Source organism: Pseudochaenichthys georgianus, chromosome 8, assembly GCF_902827115.2.
Source record: "Pseudochaenichthys georgianus chromosome 8, fPseGeo1.2, whole genome shotgun sequence".
NCBI classification, from domain to species: Eukaryota; Metazoa; Chordata; class Actinopteri; order Perciformes; family Channichthyidae; genus Pseudochaenichthys; species Pseudochaenichthys georgianus.
Genome location: NC_047510.2, coordinates 25316178 through 25338720, shown reverse-complemented (window position 1 = coordinate 25338720; position 22543 = coordinate 25316178). Strand labels below are relative to the sequence as shown.

The 22543-nt window shown below is 44.9% G+C and overlaps 1 protein-coding gene across 5 annotated transcripts in view; it reads right to left on the bottom strand.

Annotated features, from left to right (window-relative positions):
• Positions 1–80: 80 nt before the first annotated feature.
• Positions 81–22543, bottom strand: part of tnrc6c1 (trinucleotide repeat containing adaptor 6C1) — a 45564-nt gene continuing 23101 nt past the window's right edge. For 2 of the 5 annotated variants that reach the window (XM_034089775.2, XM_034089779.2), the window contains 17 exons: positions 16815–19655; positions 15005–15190; positions 14254–14420; positions 14054–14140; positions 13172–13390; positions 12445–12594; positions 11978–12097; positions 11644–11727; positions 10961–11201; positions 10703–10867; positions 10385–10561; positions 9855–10004; positions 9444–9554; positions 8824–9045; positions 7937–8010; positions 7698–7837; positions 81–7234 (listed from right to left, as the gene is read on the bottom strand). In XM_034089775.2, coding sequence (XP_033945666.1) covers positions 6862–7234; positions 7698–7837; positions 7937–8010; positions 8824–9045; positions 9444–9554; positions 9855–10004; positions 10385–10561; positions 10703–10867; positions 10961–11201; positions 11644–11727; positions 11978–12097; positions 12445–12594; positions 13172–13390; positions 14054–14140; positions 14254–14420; positions 15005–15190; positions 16815–19655 — 5507 coding nt within the window. In that variant the 3' untranslated portion in view covers positions 81–6861. The remainder of the gene's footprint in view (positions 7235–7697; positions 7838–7936; positions 8011–8823; positions 9046–9443; positions 9555–9854; positions 10005–10384; positions 10562–10702; positions 10868–10960; positions 11202–11643; positions 11728–11977; positions 12098–12444; positions 12595–13171; positions 13391–14053; positions 14141–14253; positions 14421–15004; positions 15191–16814; positions 19656–22543) is intronic. The other 3 variants (XM_034089776.2, XM_034089777.2, XM_034089778.2) reach the window with 3 other exon arrangements.

Here is a 22543-nt window from a genome sequence, read left to right as displayed (position 1 = left end):
GGAGAGTAAGAGGCTTCTTCTCATCCAGGAAGTAAGAAAAGTCTCAGTTTGGTGGAACAGCGACAAACGACAAATAGGACGTTTTTAACAGCCAAGAAAAAAATGCTATTTTATTAATATTTGAAAGAAGCTCCATAGTTCATGAAAACATTTGTCTCGGTGCATGTCATTTAACAATCACATTCTATGAGGAGAAAGAGATATACAGAGAGAAAAAATAAAACATTACAAGCCACTGACTTTTCATTAAATCTCAGTACAGACATTTTGACTTAATATTTTAAAAAAAAAAAAGGCAAAAAAAAATGAAGAAAGAAAATAAAGCAGCCCTAATCCCGTATCCCCCACCCCACCCTAAAAAACAAAAACCTTTAAAACTGAGAAAACCCCTTGAGGGTGACAGGCTAGAATCCCACAGTGCTAAAGAGTGAGACGCTCATTGGTTTTAGGAATACACAGCATGGCGATGTAGCGCTAGGTCAATCTGAATCAGGGGAAGGAAGCTGGAGGTGGAGGGCTATACATGAGTCACCTCTCCACCCCCTTCCACCCCCTTAAAAGACAAATACAAACACATTGGATCCCAAAAACCCCTGCAATAGATCAGCCACTTAAGAAGTAGGCCATCAAATCCCCATCTTCCAACCCCCCCCTCCCCCACAAACACTTGTGCATAGTTTCATGATCCTTAACAACCAGCTTATGTTTTACAAACATCCTCCAAAATGTGAAAAATGTTCCACAAAAGTCTGATTTATCTATTAATAATACCCGCTGTGGGAGAATGAGAGAAAGAGTAATGCACAATGTTCCTGATTCAGTCAGGACGGGACCTCATTAAGAAAACACAATAAAGATTCAAACATACAGCATTTTGCATGTTATTCACGGTCTCCTTTTTTTTTTTAACAATCAAAATCATTGACCTTTTTTCTTTTTAAATGTAAAGCAATTTTAATATATAGATTTATATATAAAGCACTCCATTTTCATTTAACGTCCATTATTTGGTTATGTAACTGCTACAGATTTAGAAACAAAAGGTATTTTCTCTTCTTCTGAAATCCATAACTTTCAGTGCTTAGAATTGTTTCTTTTAAATCATCCTTTTTTATTTTATTTTATTTTTTTCATCATAAAAATGTACATTAAAATGGCGTGGAGTTGGTACTCTGGAACCCTGGCCTTCCTGAGACAAGATCCACTTTTTCGTGTGTGTGCAAGATAGTGAGCAATGTCTTTTTTTCTTTTCTTTTTTCTTATATAAAAGGAAAAATATATATAATCAACATAAAACATACAGGCTTCAGATTAAATCAACATTAACACAGAGAAGGTGAAAGAGAACGAGACAACACTGTTCGATCCCAGAGTTCTGAAAGTAGCACAACAAATCTTCATTCTTTGAGGTGTTGCACTTTTCTAAAAATTGGAAGCATTTGTCCTTTCTTTTTCCAACATTCCCATGGTTTCATTCCTTTGTGTTGCCGAATTTTTTTTTTTTTAACTCCAGAAAAAAACAAAGTGTTTGTAAACCGTCAGTGGCCTTGCAGGAAAAAACAAATGACAACATGAGTGATAACAGAACGAAAGCTAACAAACCAAAAAGGTAGGCACCTCTGAAGTGAGCCTAGAAGCCAAGGCTCAGTCTGATGTCGATCCTTCACTCGTTTCCTTGCTCAGATTTGGGAGAGCTGAAGTCCTTCTACCCCAATCTATGGCCACAGGTCTGCAAAATACTTTTTTTGCTGCATTTTTTCATACATATGTGATTTTTTTTTCTTTTCTTGTTTATTTTTTTAGGTTTATAGTCCAAAAAAAAGGGTGCAATACTCAATTATGATCCATACTTTCTTGGATTATTCCACAATGAAAGCCACTAAGGTAGATAAACATTACATTTTTAAAAACACACTTATTTTAGTCCTTGAGTAAACATTTACACATGAACTGTCCCCGTCTCCCCTCAGTACTTGTATCATGTTGTTCGTTTAGCTGGATGAGGGGTGAGGGAGACACTCAGTGCAACGCTAGAGGCTAGTAACAATTAACATCAGAATATATTTTTTGACAAGCAAAAAAAACAAAACAACAAAAGTATACTGAATTGAAAAGAAACACGAGGCGGAAATTCCTCCGCTGTAATCACGAGCTCTCACATATGTTCACCTCACACGCTAAACATTCATTCAACATACGATACAAGCAGCCTTGTGCAAACACTCAAATACGACAGACGTGAATTTGCCTTTATATCCATCTTTGTTTTAAACAACACTCGTATTTCAAATTTAATTCACTCTGAACCGATGCTATCAAAAATCTCTGAAGTGTATGAATGAGACAAAAAATCACTACAAAAAGTGTTCACATTACATTATTGGCGCTTCTTTTGATTCAAGTATTCGTTTTCATTATTTTGTATTACTCTGATATGTTTATGATCTTGTCTTCTGGGAAATATAAGGTTGAGGAGGATACATAGGGCCAAAAGCCAGGGCGGGGTTGGGGGGGGCTTAGGCCAAATGGAAAACCGAGAGATCTAGCCATACACACATACACCCATTATGTACTCATGGTTGTATTCTGTATACGGACTAGCATGTGCATATTCAACCCAGGCCTTGGTTTGTTTCTAAAAGAGTGATTTGCTGACTCAACTCTTTTTGGGGGCCCTGTCCCAGAGCCTTGTCTTATCAATGATTGAGAAGCATATTTTGCTTAAGCTCCAGTTGCCTTTGAGTCCCTGTGACTTTAAAAAAGGGAGCGCATCTGATTTACAACACTAGAACGGTAGATAAGAATGCAGGCGAGGGGGGTGGGAGGGTCTCAGTGCTGGTGCTGCGCCCAAAAGAAATCCAGGGCACATCTGAGACTGGACCTCCTTCCCAATGACCCGCCCTCCCACTCTTTCCCACTCCCGACGCCAGTTGCTTGATTCAAGTCTAGTGTGGAATAAATGCAGGTTTTAAGGAACAAACAAACACAGGCAATAGTGATTGTTTTCTTGAATGATGCGAGTCTAAAGCGACTCTGGAAGAGGGCAAATCCCGTACGTTTTAAGACTTGGTACCAAACTTGAGGTGTGACCCTATTTCTGCCGAAACGTTAGGTCCCCAGAGCCGGATGAGCAGAGACGACCTGTTGTTTATTTGCTGGCACGACCTTCAGGGTTGGGGGTCCAAAACGAACCACCTGGATACAGCTTTCCCCGCACGAGGCCCGGAGAGGGGGTCGGGTGGGGCGAGAAGGCGGCAGCTCGCAGAGCAACAGAAACGGGCCTCAGCCTCGGAGTGCACTGCTGAAAGACTTTTTTTTGTAGTTTTTGCAAAAAAAAACTTGATGATAAAGAACAATATGTTTTTGGTTTTTAAAAAGAGATGTACCCGATGTGACCCATAAACAGTGCACAGACACATACAGGACCCCCCCCCCCTCTCTTGCAGCCTGGTTCTCCTCTACATTTCTGAAATACAAGCACTATTTATCTCCCCCATACCTCTCAAGCCTCCTACAGCTGGAGCTCGTGGTGTACGCTCCTCGCTCTTAAGATAAATTAGGAAATGACAAGGTGGAAGTAGATATTTGCAGATCAGTTGGCACAAGACTGAAGAAGCGACTATACTTGCCAACCTCTAGTGCCAGCAGCGGGTTTTTTTAGTGTCAACTACAAGCTCTGTCTACATTGTATCATTGTGTGTTGTGTGGAGGGGGGGGGGGTCAAGGGAAGCTGCCTGGTAGTAATAAAGGTTGAGAGATAAGTGAAGATAGGCAGATTTGGGGGGGGGGATTGGCTGTGATTTGTCTAGATGGCTGTGAACGAACACCTCCTTGTCTTTGCATAGAAATGGAAGGCTGTAATCAGTTGAGGTGGTTCTAAGTGTAACTGAGTGCTCCCAGAGTTAAACATAAAGCACCAGTGTGAGTGAGGCCCATCGACACTAAAGGATGTGTGTGTTTATGGGACAACATAGAGAGGAGGCGCCCAAGGGTGCACACAGGAAGTTGGCTCAGTAAACTGGAGAACCTTTGACTGCACAATCTTTCCCCCTTGATTAGACTTTTCAAATATACCCCCCCCCCCACGTCTGTCGCACTCCACCCACCGGCCTTTCCTGCTGAGATCTGCAGAGTTTGGTACGGCCTCTACTCTACACACTGTGAGCCTGGTAGAGGGGGGGAGGGGCAGGAGAGGAGATGAACACTGCATAAAGACCAATATCAAAAAGCCATGATCAGAAAACAATCATTATCTATATCATCAATGATAACAGCAACAATATCAGCAAACTTCATGACAACAATCAAATAAAATGCACACTGGCAATTCCATAAGTGAAACCAGAAAAAAACACACTCATCAAAACGCCTCCATCTCTGGCTAAAGTGATCCTTGCAGGAGAGAGAGTGGAGCTGGAGGTTGCCGAGGACAGACTCTGGCGCAGCAGTAGTAGTAAATTTAATACGGGTGTGCCAGTTTCTGAAAGAGCTGCTCTTGGCCTGGAGGCCGGGGGGGGGGGGGAAGCCAGTCTGTAGGGATCCGCAGGGAGGCAGCGAGCGAGAGGGAGGGGGGGCGAGGGCTGCTGCAGAAATCTGCACTGCAGCAGGCAGGCACTCGGTGGCCACTCTATCACACAGGTTGGCAGAGCCTCCAATAGAAAGAAGACGACAACAAAAAAGGACGAAGAAGATGGCGATCCCCCCCCTCCCCCCCTGGATCCAGTAGAACTGAAACACGTTGAGTGTTTCCAGACACCAAGGCTAAAGATTTCAAAGTATGCAATGTAACAGTGATATTCACTTTGATAAAGAGGGCGAGTGCTTTGGGGTCGTTCCCTGCTGCACCCAATCGTCTTTCTTTGTTTTTCCCTTCACTTTGCTACCATGTTTGACATCCTTCCTGGTCCCACCGACTTGAGGGAAGAAGGATGAAAAAAAAAAAAAAAACAACATCTTCACATCCATGTAAAGTTAAAAAATAAGTAAATAGAGAAGCCACTGAGCAGATTGCTTTTTTGTCCTTTTTTTCAGTTTTTATTTGCCAGTGTTGCTTCTCCTCTTTTCTATTCGTTGGCATTAAGGGTAAATGAGCTGCGACGCTCTTGCTAAGTGCTATGATCGACCGCCTATTCACAAATCGTTGCTTCAAACTTTTTACACCAACTCAAATTTGGGCAAAAAAAAAAAAAAGGTCATCTGGTCTTCAGGGTAAAAAGGAAAACAGGCTCCTCTCATTTTGGTTTGACGCCTTCTTCCCAAGCATGCACACACAATCATACATACACAGAAAACACACACCGGACACACACACACACACACACACACACACACACACACACACACACACACACACACACACACACACACACACACACACACACACACACACACACACACACACACACACCCCAAACCCACACACACACACACACACACACACACACACACACACACACACACACACACACACACACACACACACACACACACACACACACACACACACACACACACACACACACACACACACACACACACACACACACACCTCCCTCTCCCCCAAAACTATTCACTGGCATAAGTGTGGAGAGTAGGCTGGCTGGAGAAGTGCTTTGTGGGTACGTCCTTGTACTTTGGACAAAAAGGTGTTTGAAGACCAGCTTGCTCCTCTCCCGAGCTCACACACTCTTATGGGGGAGATGAAGGGTAGTAGTGGCAGTTTTAGGGTGGGGGGTGCAGGGCAGATTCAATCATTCCTTACAGTCTCCTCTCTTTCTGCGAGAGGCGTGGTAGGGTGCTTGGACGGTTAGAGTCGGTGGCTTATATTGCACGTCACTTGAAATGGTGGGAAACACCGGCGGGAAACATTTACGACTTGAGGTTTTCCACAACATCAGTTAGAGGGTCCGAGACCAAACTGCGAGTTTCCCGCAGATGAGTTGAGGTGCATTGAAGTGTTTGACTTTTCAGTTCCTTAGTAATAGCAGTGGTTCATATTTGTCGTCCATAACTGTACATCTGACGATCCCCAAGTCTCTCCGCTCTCGTCAGGTAAGATTGACAAACACAGTTGAATAATATCACTTCTTAGTTTTGTTTTGCAATGGTTTAAAAAGAAAAAACCCTACAAAAATAAATGGCTTGAACACGGCGTACAGAGTTGCATCATTCCCTTTGAGCCTTGTGTGGGGAAACTCAATCTGCTTGCGAAAATGCACTGAAGTTGTGAGCTGTGGTTGCTGACGTTGTACTCTCCACTCAGGTTTCACTGGCTCAGAAATAAGGGATGTGCAAGTGTCCGTATGCTTCTTCACCAAGTACAGAGTGAGTGAGGATAGCAGGGCAGGAAAGAGGTTAAGGCTAATATTAGTGCTGAGAGAAACAAATGTTGCGTCTTGACCAGCTGAAAGTTCGACAACCACTCTGATTGAAGGGTTTTACTTTGGGAATGATGCCTTTTCATGGATCTCTGAGGTGCAGTATGATTGCCTGAAAAGGCAAAGAGGGATTACGCAAGTTTAAAGGTGGCAGCTCGTCGTGTCAGTTTCAACTAAAGTACATGTTTCACACGGCGAGTTCCCAACAGTTCATTTGTGTAAAACGTTATCTTTCTTTGTCGAACGAAAGACTTCTTCCTGTGTCTCCAAAAGTAAAAGCTGAACACTGTAACCAAAATCTCTCACTGAGATTCACAAAAGTACTGCAACTGAAATGTCAATAAAAACAAAAAGGAGGGGGATGGCGAGGGTGAGCAGCGAGGATGAAGCCCCGCCGTCCTCGTGTCTCTCCTTTTCACCGTTACAGCCACACTGATTATCTCCACAATGATTTTTGCTCCTGTTGGTGCTTGTTCCCTCCGTTCTACATGGACTCTCCACTCAGCAGGTCCCCAGGCAGCAGTGTATTGATTTGGGTGGGACTCCCCATGACGCGTCCCTCCTCTCCACTCGGGGGTCCCCACAGGCTGGAGTACTGCTGCACACCGCCCCACAGCAGCTCTCCGCCCGACTTTGCTCCGCCTCCCAGGCTACTGCTGCTGCCGTTGTTGTTGTTCCAGTGGGGCGAGTGGCCGATGGGGTGGGGGGCTCCGGACCCTCCCATCCTCGTCTGATTGGAGCCCGGAGAGGCCTGCCAGCTGGTGGTTCCGCCCAGCAACTGGCCCTGTGCAAAGAAGCGGTTCACTTCCTCTTCCCCAGCAAACTCTGCCAGGATGGTGGTGTTCCCGAGCACGCACCTGGATGGAGGGGAGGGGCAACACACATGAGTAACGGCTAAAACCTTTTTAAAAAGGGACAGTTTTGATGTTTTGAAGTAATGTCGTTTGAGGTACTTCTGATACAGTAGATGGCGGTTGGCACGCCCTCAGTTTCGATATATAAAAAGATCGATATGACTTTAAGGTAAAGCTATATTATGAATATTTTCACAGCTTCCCCTTGTCCTGAGACAGCCCTTAGAGATCCATGAAAAGGCATTAGGGCTGACAGCAAGGTAAAGCGGTGAAAATATTTTCAAAAATAGCCCTACACTTAAAGTGATATTGATTTATTTTCAAGGTGGGACTTTACTTTAAGTTATTACTGTTGCCCCCTCATCTACTGTTTTGCGTGTGTTAACTCTCGCCTCTTACTCCAAACTGGGGCTGTGCTGACTACAATCTACTGCAACACCTAGAAGCAGTTCATTCAGAAACGTACATGTGCAGTGACTTCTGAGCCTTAGCAGCTTCATCCTTGGAGCTGTAGCGCACCACAGCGTTGCCCTGCGTCAGGTTGAGGTGGAATGTGATGAGGGGGCCGTGTTGCATGCACAGTGTGCGCAGAGTCGAACCATCAATCTGGAGAGAGAGAAAGGCCATTAGTGGATACATATTTAATAAACTGTGAAGCATTCAATCTTAAAGGTTAAGAGCAAGCAGCGGATTGTGAGCTGGTACCTGTGGAGTGAGGTTCCTCAGAACCAGCCAGCTGCTGGTCCTGGTGGAGCTGTCTGTGCTCCATGTGGTACCTGCTGTGTTTAAGAGAGGAGACAAAGATATTCATGCTTAACAAGCTTGTTTGAAACCAAAATCAGTTACCAGAACTGATTGGGCGTGTCGTTTTGTCAGTTGACCGTTCAACCACAACAAGATCTTATGTCTTTGTCAACTCTGACTACTCTGTACCTTCAACATGTTGTCACAGTCATCCACATCAAAGTGCAGCATCATATAGAAACTATAACTATACACCTTTAACCCATTACGGCTTTCAAATCTGCCCTTTAGACAACTCACATTTCACAACAGAAATAAAATGGGGTAGTGGTGGTCTAATGGATAGTGAGGTGGGCTGCAGATCGGAAGGTTCTGAGTTCAAATCCCGCCTGGAACACCACCACTAGTGTGCCCTTGAGTAAGGCACTTAGCCCTCAGTTACTCCAGGGAGAATGTCCCTGTAATTGTAAGTCGCTTTGGATAAAAGCGTCAGCTAAATGAAATGTAATGTAAAAAAATGTAAAAAATGTCTTGAGTGTTTCTTTGCTATGCAAAAAATATACTTTTCTATATTTTCTATATACACAAAAACGTGTGCAAAAATACAAACAGATCTGCAATAAATGTTTGTTTATTTATCCACAAACAATAAAACTACCCAACCTGTACAACTGTTATCTACTGTTCTTATAAAATGAAAAATAATACACCATCTAGCTTGTACTATTTGCCTGCATTTCTTTTATTGTTAGTCTGCTCAGGTTTCATTGTAAGATCAGTTCTATCACTATTTCAAAAGGAATGGAGGGAAGCATACAAAATGGCTATATAGTTCACTGTCAAACTACCTGAGGTGTAAGAGCTGCTCCAGCCTTGGGCCAGGCCCAGCGAGTTGCCCCCCCAGGTTGAAGAAGGCTTGGGGTTGGTGAGGCCAGGCGGGGGTCGGGAAGGGGCCATGTTGCTGCTCCGGTTATGGCCCTGGGGAACCTTCCACAGCTCGTGGGACAGAGAGGCCTGACTGTGAGAAATGGGGCCTGGAGACCAAGTGGATTTCATCTCCGACAGTTTACCTTTATCAGGAAAGAGAGAGAGAGAACAGTTGGCCTCCAGAATCAGGTGATCAAAGGACAGCTGCTACCACAGGAGGATATCACGCAGAGCAAAATGATCTTAAAAGTTCCTTCATATATTTTTCCCAAAGGACAGCACTTCCCATGCCACACACAAGGAGTAAGGATACACTAACACCAGGGGCAAATATACACTGCATGAGAGTCAGAGTGGACAGGGAGAGAGCTCAGGAGGATCATATTGTTCAGGAGCTTGAATGGACAGGAGAGATGTGTTTCTCCAGAGAGGGGTTGAGGCTGTGAGTCTGACAGTAACAGGAGGGAAAGGATAATGTTGATCTGAAGTGATTCAGCCACTGCATGGGGAGGGGGGGGGGTGTTATGGGTAAACCATGTACCTGCATCGTCCGACTCCGGGGACGACGGACTGAACGAGCTAGTGTAGGCACTGACTGGCCAATCAGTGGAGGGAGGCAGAGCCTCGCTCTGAGATGAAGTGGGGGAGGAGCCTAAGCCGATGCCATCAACACAAACAAATAGACAAACAAAGAAATAAGGAAAAAATAGCAGAAAGAGAAAATGGAGTAAAGGAAAAATGGTCTACAAACAATGATAGTAAGCTTTTGAAGAAGAGAAGAGTATAAACTGGTAAATGATAATGATTATAGCAAACAGTGAAAAGTGAGAAAATGAAGAACGAAACAAGAGAAACTGGGAGCAGCAAGTTCATTAAACTGTCAGACAAGTTCAGTGGACTTGAAACTACATACTTCAAGCCATTGCATGAAAAGGCTTCAGCCTGCTCTCACCTCCACTCCTGTCCCGCATCAGGTAGCGGTTGACATCTTGGATGTTGGTGTTGATGGTGGGCCCGCTGGGGACGCTGCCGGGGGTCACATTTGGGTCGGTCTCAGGGTCAATATTCTGGAGGCCTTTCCACGGCACACCAGGGCAGAACTCTGAAAATTAAAAGTAAAATGTTTGGAAATGTTATTCCCCTACAATAGCGAAGATATAAACATTACCAATTGACCATCTAGTATCTGTATTCACTGACTGCATCAGTTTTAGTTGCTGAAGTTAAACGGGGTGTTTATTATATTTTAGTGATAATAGTCCTGTGTTATTATCCCCAATGTTGCAGGTAACAATGAAATATGTATGAAAGGAGTTAAGAAAAGAGCTCCGGCCTTCTCTCTTAGTTCTGATATTTCTGATATGTTAAATCAATAATAGTGTTTTTCATATAGTACAGCATAACTAATTTAATGCACAAGTCATTTGCAACATTGCCAACTAGATTAAACAATGACTACAGAGTATTGTGAGTGTTCCTCACCTGGAGGCCAGTTGATATTGGTCCCATTAGCCATCTTGTCGTTGTCTCTCTTGCCCTGCCCCCAGTTGTCCTGAGGGACCAGGGGGCTGGTAGGAGAGTCTGAGCTGGACATCAGGTTGTAGGGGCTGTAAGAGTCCTCCATCTGATGGGGCTTACCTGGGGGGCCCAGGTTACCACCTAAAAAAGTTATTAAATACAAATATGTATAAAAGTAAACTATGGAAGACATAGTCTGCATCTGGTCCTTGGTGTAAAGGGGGTCAATGTAATGTCAATTACAACATTATTTGTTATCGTAAATAATATATAAACTCTCACCATGCTTGCCCATGTGAGGCTCTAGAGGAGAGGAGCTTCCAGAGAGGCTTTCGATGGAGTTGGGATGCGTCCACTGCGATAGGCGCGATTGAGGCTGGGGGGGTTCCTTCATAGACATACCTCCCACCTCCATGCAGTTTACATTCATGTTTGGATTCAGTCCAGCTGAGGAGAAAGAGAGCCGTCACTACACAAGCCCATGAGATTCAGCGCAGCTTTATCTGTATGCCATTCAAAGAGAAAGAGAAAGCCACTCACAGAGAGAGTACGGGCTGTAAGGGTTCAGAGATGACTGCGGCTCTTTGGTCTGCAGGTCGGGGAGGCCTGGAGCCTGGGGGTGACCTGGAAATGAATCCAGGGAGGATTTGGACCCACCAGGATGCAGGCCCGAGTGGGAGGGGGGCGGCTGCTGTTGCTGCTGCTTCATCAGCAGGGCCTGGGCCAGCTGACGCTGGTGCTGTTGGATCTGCTGCTGCATGTTATTGATTGTACGTGCAACCTGGGAGAACATCACAATGAAGACATTAGGATCTATAATGAGTAACTGTTACATTTAACAACTGAAATGAACAGTGACCTCGACAGTTTTCGCATCCCATTAAGCTTTATTTAGGTAAAATAGTTATAACTCTGTAAATGTATGATTTTTCAGTGATTAAAGTGAGAAATAAGAAAGTAGGAAATGAGTGGCGACTGTGGCTGCGAGGGAGTGCGGTCGTCTTTCAACCAGAAGGTTGTGGGTTCGATCCCAGCCCATGCAGTCAACGGTGTGTGAATGTGTGTGAGTGTTAGGTCCTAGAGTAAGGTACACTGCTCTGTATGAATGGGTGTGAATGGGTGAATGACATGTAGTATGTAAAGCGCTTTGAGGGGTCTTAAAGACTGGATAAAGCGCTATATAAGTACAGTCCATTTACAGTCCATTTAAGAGGGAAACTTACTTGCTGCTCTTGTTGTCGAATAGGGCCAGAAACGTTTCGCTGCGCCTGCAACATCTGCTGCTGAATTTGTAAACGCTGGTATGCCTGTGTATTAGATAGGATAAAGATTTTAATGTCAAAATAAGTCACTGTGTCTGTAAAACCATTGACTTCTTTGTAACCAAAAATAGTCTAATCTACATTTACAGAAAACATGATACAAAAGTCAAGTCCATTTTAAAATGCTCATAATGCAATTGTGCCCTGTGAATATTTGGTAAGTGCTCTCTAATGCATGCAATTATATCTGATGTATCTCATAAAACTGAAGCAGACCATGCTAAATGAGTCTCACCAGTTGCAGCTGGTAAAGTTGATTCAGAAGGGTCATATGTTGAGGGTTTATTGGTGAGGTTAAAAGTGCAGGATTCAGACCAATGTTTTTTGCTGCAAACTGTAAGAGCTGTGCTTGAACCTGTGACCAAAGTAACAAAAACACTGTTTTAGCACAATTAAAGTATAGAGCAGAGCATCCGTCTGGGTTTGGTGCATACACTGTCTATGAGAAGTCCCATGAGAACTTGTGGTATTAAGCTCGGAAAAGCTAAAATAATTTCCTTCATTTATATACGTTGGGAAAGATCTTGACTGATAAATAATTAAATGCGAAAGTCAGAGTTAAGAGATGTTTTTAAAGACTGTAATCTAAATGTTAATTATTTATCACTGCATACATTAAAATGATAGCCTAGGAAGTTATAAATGAGGCCAAGTGTGTGTTTGCCTAACTATATATATACATTTACGTGTGTGTTTATATACCTGAGGGGAGAGAAACTGAGGCACTTGAGCACGTAGACTCGGCTGAGAGGAACTGAGCGGCGGCACTGACGGGTGGGGGGGCGGCTGAGGCTGCTGCATGGCCCGGGCTTGTGCTGCTCCACCACCGCCAAACATTCCACTCTGCATCTGCTACACGGAGAAAGAGTCGAGAGACGGTCAGCAAGTCCAACAAGTCTCTAAATCAATCATCTACATTCATGGGTTTGAAATGTCTTTAATGTGTTATCTAAAATTCAACAGACACATTTGGATGCCGCCACAAAGTGATCTCAATATCATATCCTGCAGCTGTAGTAACATATCTGATGACCAAACCCCAAAGGTCTTTTGAGAAGTGCAGCAGGGGGAGATATCGGTTAAGACATTTAATTGTTGATTTTATTTGAAATGTCATGTGCACCTGTAAAACAACCTCCCATCAGACAACAAAATGGAAAAGAACATTTAGGAAAACAGGCAAAATTAAACTCTCATTTGTTTTGGAATAGAAAGACAAATTATAGTTACAATAACCCTTTTAACATCGATTTAAGTGCAGCTTGCCGTACTATCTTTCATTTAACTTGCAACCTCTTTTTGTGAACAGCTTTCCCAGGGATACCGTCCAAACCCTCTCAATTCATTATTACTCACGCTGCTATCAGGCATTTCAAGTTCACAAACTTATTTTATGTACAGAATATTTGTATGTAAATGTATGGCTAACCTTGTCCATGAAGGGCGAGCGAGGGTCTGCTGAGGGGTCTTTGGAAAGAATTGTAGGCCGAGGGCAGCCCATAGGCTTGTTGATGAGCCCGTTGTTGTAGTCGTGGCCGGATAACCCCATCCCCCTCTTGTCCAGCTCCGTCTTCTTCTCCAGCAGGGCACTCATGGCCTGATCCAGACTCATGTTGTTGCTCTTCAGAGCCTCCTCTGCCGGATCCCTCTGCAGAAAGGACCAGAACGTAATGAGGAAACAAATCATTAAATAATGTTGTATTATTAATAGCTAATATTGAATTGATCGCTTGATTTTTTTCCGATTAAACAGTCTATAACACAAAGATATTTTCAATTAAAACAGTTGTACATTTCACATTTCAGACGTGGTACCAGAGACTCTAGCTAATTCTTTAAGTGACTTAAAAAATGATATTTGCAGATAAACTTTCTGTTGATCGACTCATAAAGTAAGCGTTTTATATCTGCTGTTGTTTTTTAACATCAACCTCAGGGTGGACTAATTAGCATTAATTTAATAGGCAATACAAATACACAGATATTTACACCCAAACTTTTTCTTTCGCAGAACAAACATTAATTCTGTTTTTTCGGACAATTTCATTGTTTACTAACAGAGAAGATATTGGTGTGAGTCTGCCACAGCTCGTGTTTTATGCTCACTCTGAATTGTTGAAGCTGGGCATTTTCTAATTCTACACACAGAGACTATAATTGCTCATTTCTAGTGACTCACTTTTGAAGAGTAAATGTTAAAAAATATTTTTAGCAACCATCTTTGATCAGAAGTAAAATAATAAATACAATAATCCCAGTGTTAGCTCTGAGAATTAAAGTGGAGCAGTGAAGCAGAGTCACTTTAACTCACAGGGAAGCCCATGTCCGTCAGCTGTTTGATGAGACGGTTCATGATCCAGGCATCTTCCTGCTTCCCTTGGACTTTTCCCTGGGAGAGCTGATGACAGAACAACTATTGTTAACTTAATAACATTCTATGGAAATGTAATATCACATGTTCTTCTTGTGGGTTAAGTCAATACTCTGTATGCAAATTGCCCTGCGTCATACCTTCGGTGGGCCTTTTTTGGATGCATTGCCCCAGGAGTTACAGGAGGAGTTGTTCTCATGGGAGGCAGAGTTGTTCCACATGTCTCCATCCTCAGCGTCCCACTGACCCCCCTGCATGTTCAGCTCTTCACCTCCACCTCCCCACCCGTCTTGCATAGGTTTGGGGGCTGGAAAAAATACATAAAACATTAGTAGGTGGTAGGGAATTTCCTTCCTTTTAGAAATGTTCTTCCTCCCAAAATTCAAAAGTCAACCAGCCGGCCCTGAACTACTTCCTGCTTTTGTTTATTTCAATATCTTTATGATATGTGTACTGTTTTTACATAAGTAAGAACATATTTGACTTCACCTCTGCATGTTACGAAACCCGAATGCCTAAAAATAGCAACATACACTTGACTGTGAAGGATCCAGTCGGTTGTAATCATGCTAGTTTTCTTTCATTTTTCAAACTATGTATAAGGTTAAAGATAACTCTTTGATGAATGAAAATAAAAGCAACAACTTTCACGGGTGGTACATAAAAGTAATTTGAACCAGCCACTAGAGGTCAGTGTGGATTTGGTGGTTAAATTACCAGAGCTCTTGCTTCTCTTGTACCATATTGATGTCCTTTATGTCCAAGACATCCTTTACTTATCAGGAGAGAATGATTGAACTTTTTCAGCAGTGGAGCACACGTGGTATCACAATTCCTCAAAGAGTGCACACACAGTACACACTGTATAAATCAGTAAAACCATTTATTTACCAGGTTTGCAAGAAGCAGATGTCATTGTGGGGTTGCCCCGGCTGTAGCTGTCCGGGTTGTTGTCTCCCCAGCCGCCGGTGGATTTGTTCCAAGCAGACGTCCCGTTGTCGGTGCTGACCGGAGGGGGAGGAGCTTCCCCCCAAGAGCTCTCTGATTTTGTGTGGGAGTTCGGTATCTCTCCCCAACCTGAAACACACAAGGTAAAATATTCTGTCAACAAAAATACTTTACCGAAAACATTACAGGATCTTAAAAGTAAATCATATGTTACTACTAGTACCCCCAGTCTTTTGTCATCTTTGACTCAGACAAGAAATGATCTGACAAATCTGACAGTAGCAAGCAGAAGAAGAAAAAAATGAAAAGCCGTCTTCTAGATGTATAAGAAGCGTTGAATACAGCTGTATTGTGTTCAACATGCCATTTCCCAATCTGACTTTATGATGCATTGTTACTGATTGTTGTGTTTACTGGCCAGGTATTTGTCATATAAGTGGCAGGTGAAGTTGTTTTTGTTGGCTTGTGGTGGCATAGTTTTGAGCTCAATATTAGTGTGTGATGCTCAAAGACACGCAGGCTTATGATTCCGCCTGTTCAATATAAAACTAACATTTGTAAACTAAATCGCTGACATGCCTTAAAAAAACACCACTTGCATTTTTCTTTTGTCATTCTATCTGGATTTTTTTATTTAGAAAAAAAGAATACAGCTGCTAAAGTTATCACCCTGGTTACCCTTCTGTGTAGCAGTGTAAAGTGCCCCTATTGCAGGAAGTCAGGAACTGGGCTTGGCTAGGCAGGAACTGGGCTTGGCTTAGCAGGAAGGTTGACAGAGGGAGAAGATACCAATTTAAGATTTGGCGCAGCTTGGATGCTTTTGGCTGCTTTTGGCATGAGAGCCACGGCACTGGACATCTGACCGGGCCAGACTCAGCTTAGCTCTCTCTCCAGGGAGAGGTCAAGTCCTGCAGGCTGCTACAACATTATTACAAGCATTCAACCTTCTAGTATGAGTGGCCGAAGCACTAAACTATTCTAAACAGACTCAATTATTACTTTCTTCTATTAGCTATGAATAGTATTGAGTAGTTATCCCCATAGGGTTATAAATCCATATATGCTCAACCGCCCTTTTTGCCTGAAAATTGGACACTACAATTTTTTTTGGAAAGTAAATACATCCACTGTAGAATCAGCATGCAGGGTCAAGTGAGGGTCAGCAGGGGGCGTAAGTCCCCTTTTAGCTCCTCCCTTCATCAACTGACAGATGGTGACTCCCATATAATCACACACTTCCGATACTTCTCAAACTGTTTGAGGTGAAGAGTTTTTTTCACGAGAGGCACTTTGTAAACAGCATTCTTGTACTTCCTTTGGGTACCCATGAGATGTTGCCAAGGTTACCCACACAGACGTGTCCGTTGTTGTGAAATTCGAGGAGCCGCATGGAAAGACGGGGCTGGCACTGCTTAACTCATTTGGATAGTCGATTAGATGTAAATCCACAGAGGGCAAACTAGGTCAAGATTTTACCTTTAAGTGGATCAAGGGATTGGAGCTTAACAGTGCACCGCGCTAACTACCAGCTTTCAAGTTTAACACCTTTACTTTAATGAAACAGAAAGACAAAATGTGGAAAAACATGAAACTGATATAATCAACATATTGAATAAGTAAAATCAAATTCCCCTTAAAATCTTATAGTTGGCAATCCAGTTTAGCACATAAGTATGACTATCTAGGCTTAGCATGATTGTTGTGGGCTATGCAGCTCTATAATACTTTGCAAAATCCAAATGTTATATCTTACCTTGAGATATCAAGGGACCCCTGTTGTGAGATGGCCCCGACTGGTGTTGAACAACGGGCTCCATGGGCCCACTGCTGGGTCCTTGGTTTTGGGAGTTTTGGGTGTGGTTCTGTAAAGGTGCAGGCGGCCCGTGATGGGGGTGATTGTGTGAGTGGGAATGGGTGTTGTTGGGGCCTGGGGGGCAATTGCCTCCAGTGGTAACTTTAGCTTGGGACTTTCCTGGATTGTTCCTGTCCCACAGGTTGACTGACTTGCTGTAGGTTACAGGGTCCCCCCAAGCTGAGGTCCCATCATCAATCTCCATCTTACGTCGGATTGAAGGTGGGGAGGGCTCTTCCCAGCCTGTGGGATCAGCTAAGGACTCCTTCTTACTGCCCCCCCAGCCTCCACCCTGCTTTGCTGGGCCTGAGCCAGACCAAGAGTCCATGTTCCCTCCTCCACTACTACCACCACTGGGCCCCTCTTGAGGCTTGCCTCCCCAACTTTGAGAAGTGGGCCCCTCTTGAGGCTTGCCTCCCCAACTTTGAGGAGCGGGCCCCTCTTGAGGCTTGCCTCCCCAACTTTGAGGACTGGGTCCCTCTTGAGGCTTGCCTCCCCAACTTTGAGGACTGGGTCCCTCTTGAGGCTTGCCTCCCCAACTTTGAGGAGTGGGCCCCTCTTGAGGCTTGCCTCCCCAACTTTGAGGAGTGGGCCCCTCTTGAGGCTTGCCTCCCCAACTTTGAGGAGTGCGCCCCTCTTGAGGCTTGCCTCCCCAACTTTGAGGAGTGGGCCCCTCTTGAGGCTTGCCTCCCCAACTTTGAGGAGGGCCAGTGGGGCGCTGGCAAACTGGCTCTCCCCAGCCCCCATTTCCTCCAGCTGCAGGTATCCCAGGTGCTGAAGGAGACATCCCCCAACCTCTTGGGTTTTCCTTCCAGCCTCCTGCCTCCCCCTCCCAGCCCGGGTTGGTGGGACTCTTTTTGCTCTCCTCTGGTTCCCTCCAGTCCCCAGCATTATTGCTCCCTCCACTATTGCTCCAGCTGTGGGATGCTTTGGGTTGCTCTCCCCAGCCTTGGGATGTTAGCTTGTTGCGAGAATCATCCCACCCGGATGACTTCTCCTCTCCCCAGGATTGACCCCCATTCTTGGGTATACTGGTGGTGGGCCCTGCTGCTGGAGGATTCTCCCAGCCACCAGGGCCGCCCGAGGGCTTATTGTTGTTGGGAGGCTCTCCCCAACCAGAGCTAGGCTGGTTGTTAGCAACAATGCTTCCACCCCAACCTGAAGCTCCCTGAGAACCAGGCACATCATTTTTGCTCCCGGGGTCACTCCTTTGAGGGGGGGCAATGTTAGCCTTGGAGGGCCCCTGGGCATCATTTGGAGTAGTAGGGCCAGAGCCCCATGATTCCGCTGCTGCTGCTGCTGCTGCTGCTGCTGCTGCTTCCTTCTTCCGTTTAGCGTCCATGTCCCAGGAAGTGTGCTGGCGGACAGGAGTCTGTCCCCAGCCAGTGTTACACAACACTCTGGGGTCCAGATCCTGGGCAGGCACCAAGGGAGCAGGATTATCTCGGGGTGAGGGGTCTTTGTGCTGGGGGTGGGCCTCCGTGCTGTCACTGCTGCCTTCACTTGCAGCAGCTGTGCTCACAGCTCTGTTCCAAGGACTAGCCTTTGGGTCCTGGGGAGGAGAGGTGGGTGTGTCCCAGCCTCCCGGGGCCTCCTCAGTGCACGGCTTCCCCCAGTTCCCACCTGACTGGTCCCCCCAGCCTCCAGAGCTTCCTGCTCCACCTCCTCCACGGCTCCAGCCAGATTCCCAGCCAGATACCTCCTTAGATGAAGGTGCCTTTGAGTCGCCACTGTTACCCCATACTGAGCTACCATCTTCTCCATTGACCTGAGAGCCCCCTGGGGGGGTCTGGCCCATGGAACCCAAGCCTACAGCTGCATTACCCCAGCTAGGCAAGCTGCGGATGGGGCTAGGGGGTTCCTGCTTATTAGTGTGATTTGGTCCATCAGTATTAAGGTTCTGAGGTTCTGAACTGAAAGACACATTCGTGGACGGGGAGGGGTGTGGCTCTGGCGCGTCGGAGGCCATCATGCTGCCCCAGGCGCTGCCAATCCCCAAAGAGTTGCTGTTAGTGTTGGCTCCAGTACAGTTGCTGGTCTGGGCTGGTGGGGGGGCAGGCGGGTTACAGAGGTTGGGTGAAGGTTGAGGAGGTGAAATGGTGTTGGCTCCCCCTGAGCTGCCTCCCCCTGTGCCAACCCCGTCATGCCCCAACACCGGCCAGGCAGACGGGTTGGCATTAGGGTTTAGGTTCAAGTTAAAGTTGGTGGTGGAGGTTGGTGAAGACCCCCAACCCCTGCTGTTTCCTCCCCCGACTGGGCTGTCGTTCTTCCCTTCACTCCCCACTGAGGACTGGGAGGGGCAATGGGAGGATCCAGGCCCAGAGCCCCAGCTGCGATTGGCTGCAACCTGGCTGGAGAGCGTGCTGGTTCCAGTATGATTGGCAGGGCTGGGCCCACTGTTGGCCTTGCTGCTAAGGTGGTTGGCAGAGAAGTGGCCTGTCTGGCTATTGGCGCCCGTAGCCATACTCACGGTACTACAACTACTACTAGTACTATTGCTGCTGCTGTTGGTCAGATGACCAGGGTCAGTGTCCAAATGGCATCCTCCTGGAGGGGCCTGGCTCTGGCTGAGGGTAATAGAAGGCCAAGCCTCTGTTTCTTTCTGGTCAATGATCAGTTGATCCCAGCCGCTGAGGTTGGTGGAAGATGCAGCACTTGTGGCACTCCTGTTAGCTGGCAGGTGTTGAGATCCCCAGAGGGGATTATCATACTGGGCTCCCTGGCCACTTTGTGGGGGCAGTTCTGTAGGGGAGAAAAGAAAAAGAACATGAGCAAGAGTAAGAAGGGACGAGATAAGAGAGGTATAATATTTGTGTGTCATCACACCCACACTTGCTTAGTAAGGTTTAAATACCATGGCAACATGTAAGGTTGTACTTATACATACTAGACTTCACAAGATGCTTTACTAATGAAAATAAATACCACCCACACTGAAATTGCAAACACACAGAGTGATTAATATGATGCCATAAGGAGCTTTAATTAGAAAATAAATGCAGTATTTCCGCACTCTATGCAAACACTATACACGACCACACATTGTTTTCAGGTATTTGTTTTCAAATGTACTATGACTCAAGGAAGGAACACAGTGTTTACAGCACAATGGACTTGTCTCACATGCTATATTGGCTTGTTCTTTTGAAGAATATAACTGGATTCAAAAGAATATTTTCGGTATTAACATTAAAAGCACATTTATTCAAACTGACCGTTTCATATATGTTTTATCCATTAATGTGCTGGTATTTCAGATGTCCATGCAGTTTTTTCATCATTGTAGATATTGTTTAAGATGTGAATGGGTTGTGGTAAAACTGCATGTATAACTGTTTCTAAAAATACGAATGCAAATCTAACCAAAAATGTACCATTAGATTTCGATTTGGTTGCATGCAACATTTCTTTTCATATTAAAAATGGCCATATGTATAGGGAGTATTTAGGTTTAAAAGTTAACCAAATGGAAATGTTCACCACATGCAAAATCTTCATAGCCCTAAACAATGCATGCATTTGAACCAATAAGAACTAAAAGCCACACTGCATCTTCCTTACGGGTTACCCCATTCAGGTCTAGTATTTTTGTGAACCGCAAATAGACAAGGACCATGAAGGTGAGTCATCCTTAAGCTCCTAACCATTTGACCTCAACTTGACTTGAAACAGAAATACGCAGTAGCTCAACCTGTCAACTGTCGCCTGTCTCCTGTCTCCTGTCTCCTAACTAACACATCAGCCTCCACCTCCCTGTACAAGTTATCTGACAACCCAAAGTAATGCTTCGGTTTATTTCTCTTAGATCTCTGTGGAGTACTAGTGTGCATACGGATTATGTTGATAAAACTAAGCCTAGTTGCAAATCATAATTACTGCACTGATCAACCTACTGCCACCTCATTGGCTTATGCCTGCTGTCCCTTGTGCTGCAGTGCGTTATTGTTTACACATGCCTTCACATGCATGCTCAGTTTGTATACAAAGCCTCACTACAACTACAAAGTGTTAGCATTTGTGTACCAGCCCCTGTTTTCAAGCTTTCTTCAATGCTTGCAACTAAAGGAGAGAGAGAAGGCATTGAGAGAGCAGGGAGGGGGGGAAAGAGGGCACTGTGTTTCTGACACACAGCACTGTCGTTCTGTAGCGTCACTCTACTGAGAAGTGCAGGGCCGCCATTTTCTCAGTGCTGATCTCCAGCCAAAAAGGCTCTGAGCTATCGCCTGTTCTTCCACTAGCGCTGCTTTAATAGCAAGCATGTCCAGCTCACAATAATAAACACAAAGGAAAAAAACGAAACATTGTAAGCCTGCAATGCACCGTCCGTCACTGCAGCTTTTGTTTGCATGCTTTAAAAATGCATCCACATGATGGGTAAATATAACCTCCCAAGAAAACACAGCAGACGCAGAGAAGAGAGAAGAAGACTAGGTCGAAACCAGTGCATGCTGAATTGTTGCTTATGTGTTAGTCATAATGTTAATTTCCGAATATTGAATGTATGTACTCTATGTATGGACTGAGTAATATTTGGTTCTAAAGTGTACTAAGGTAGCATATCATGATATAGTTAAGCCAAGTTTCAGTCAAATAATTGAGGACTGCGTTACTCAATAACTTCAACAATATAATATTCATGCTATTCTCAAAAGTTTGATTTACTGCATTACTCATCTAAAATGTCATTGTCCTATTTCCGTCACATGCCAACACAAGGCGAAAGGCAATGGTTTGCATTACATCGATGCAGACCAGACCCAGGTTGCATCCCAATTATCAACATGCCAGCAGATGGAAGCAAGAGGCAGGAACTTAACTTGGGTTTTGGGGAGCTACAGTATTCATTCATGGACAAACTGAAACACACATTATATATTTGAAAACTTTAATGCCGAATTGTTCTGCTCCGACCGCCAACAGCTGTCTGCTCTGACGGCATCCACCTTCACTCTCTCTCTCGACCACACACTCACTACGCACTGAGCTCCTATATAATATTCATCAAACTCTGCCCACACTGTACGAACAGGAGTGAAACAGGATGGTTGTGCAGAACAGAAGAACTGATGTACACATAAACAGAAGAATGGCAACAACAAATATAAAATGTAGCAAATGATGCTTTCTGGGTTGAGTTTTTTGGCAGAGCAGCAAACAACAGAACAGCCAGTAGCGTCACGTTAAAACTCACTCACTCACTGAGAGACTCTAGTGTTGACAAGGCTGGCTCCCACATAGAGGGAGGCTGAAGAGGAAAGGAGTGGAGATGTGAAATACCTGTGGAGAGGAGCCTCACAACCATCCTGTAAAGAGATTTGTGTGCGATGCAGCGACCATCCTTGTTTCAATATGTCTGCTCGTCTCGCCAGGCGTCGGAGGCTCATTTCTGAAATGCTGCCAAGAAGTTGCACAGCTCTTGCACGGCATGAGACAACCCCCCCCTTCCCCCATCCCTTCCTTCCTCACCCCTCTTGCTCTGTCCCTCCCACCAGCACTGCTTTGGCTGGGTCTCTCCTCTTCTATTTATTGCCTCCCTCTGGCTTTATTTATATCCTGCTCTATTCCTATCCTGACGGAGAATATCCTCCCTCTCTGAAAAAGCACTGGTTGGGGGAGGGGAGGAGAGATTT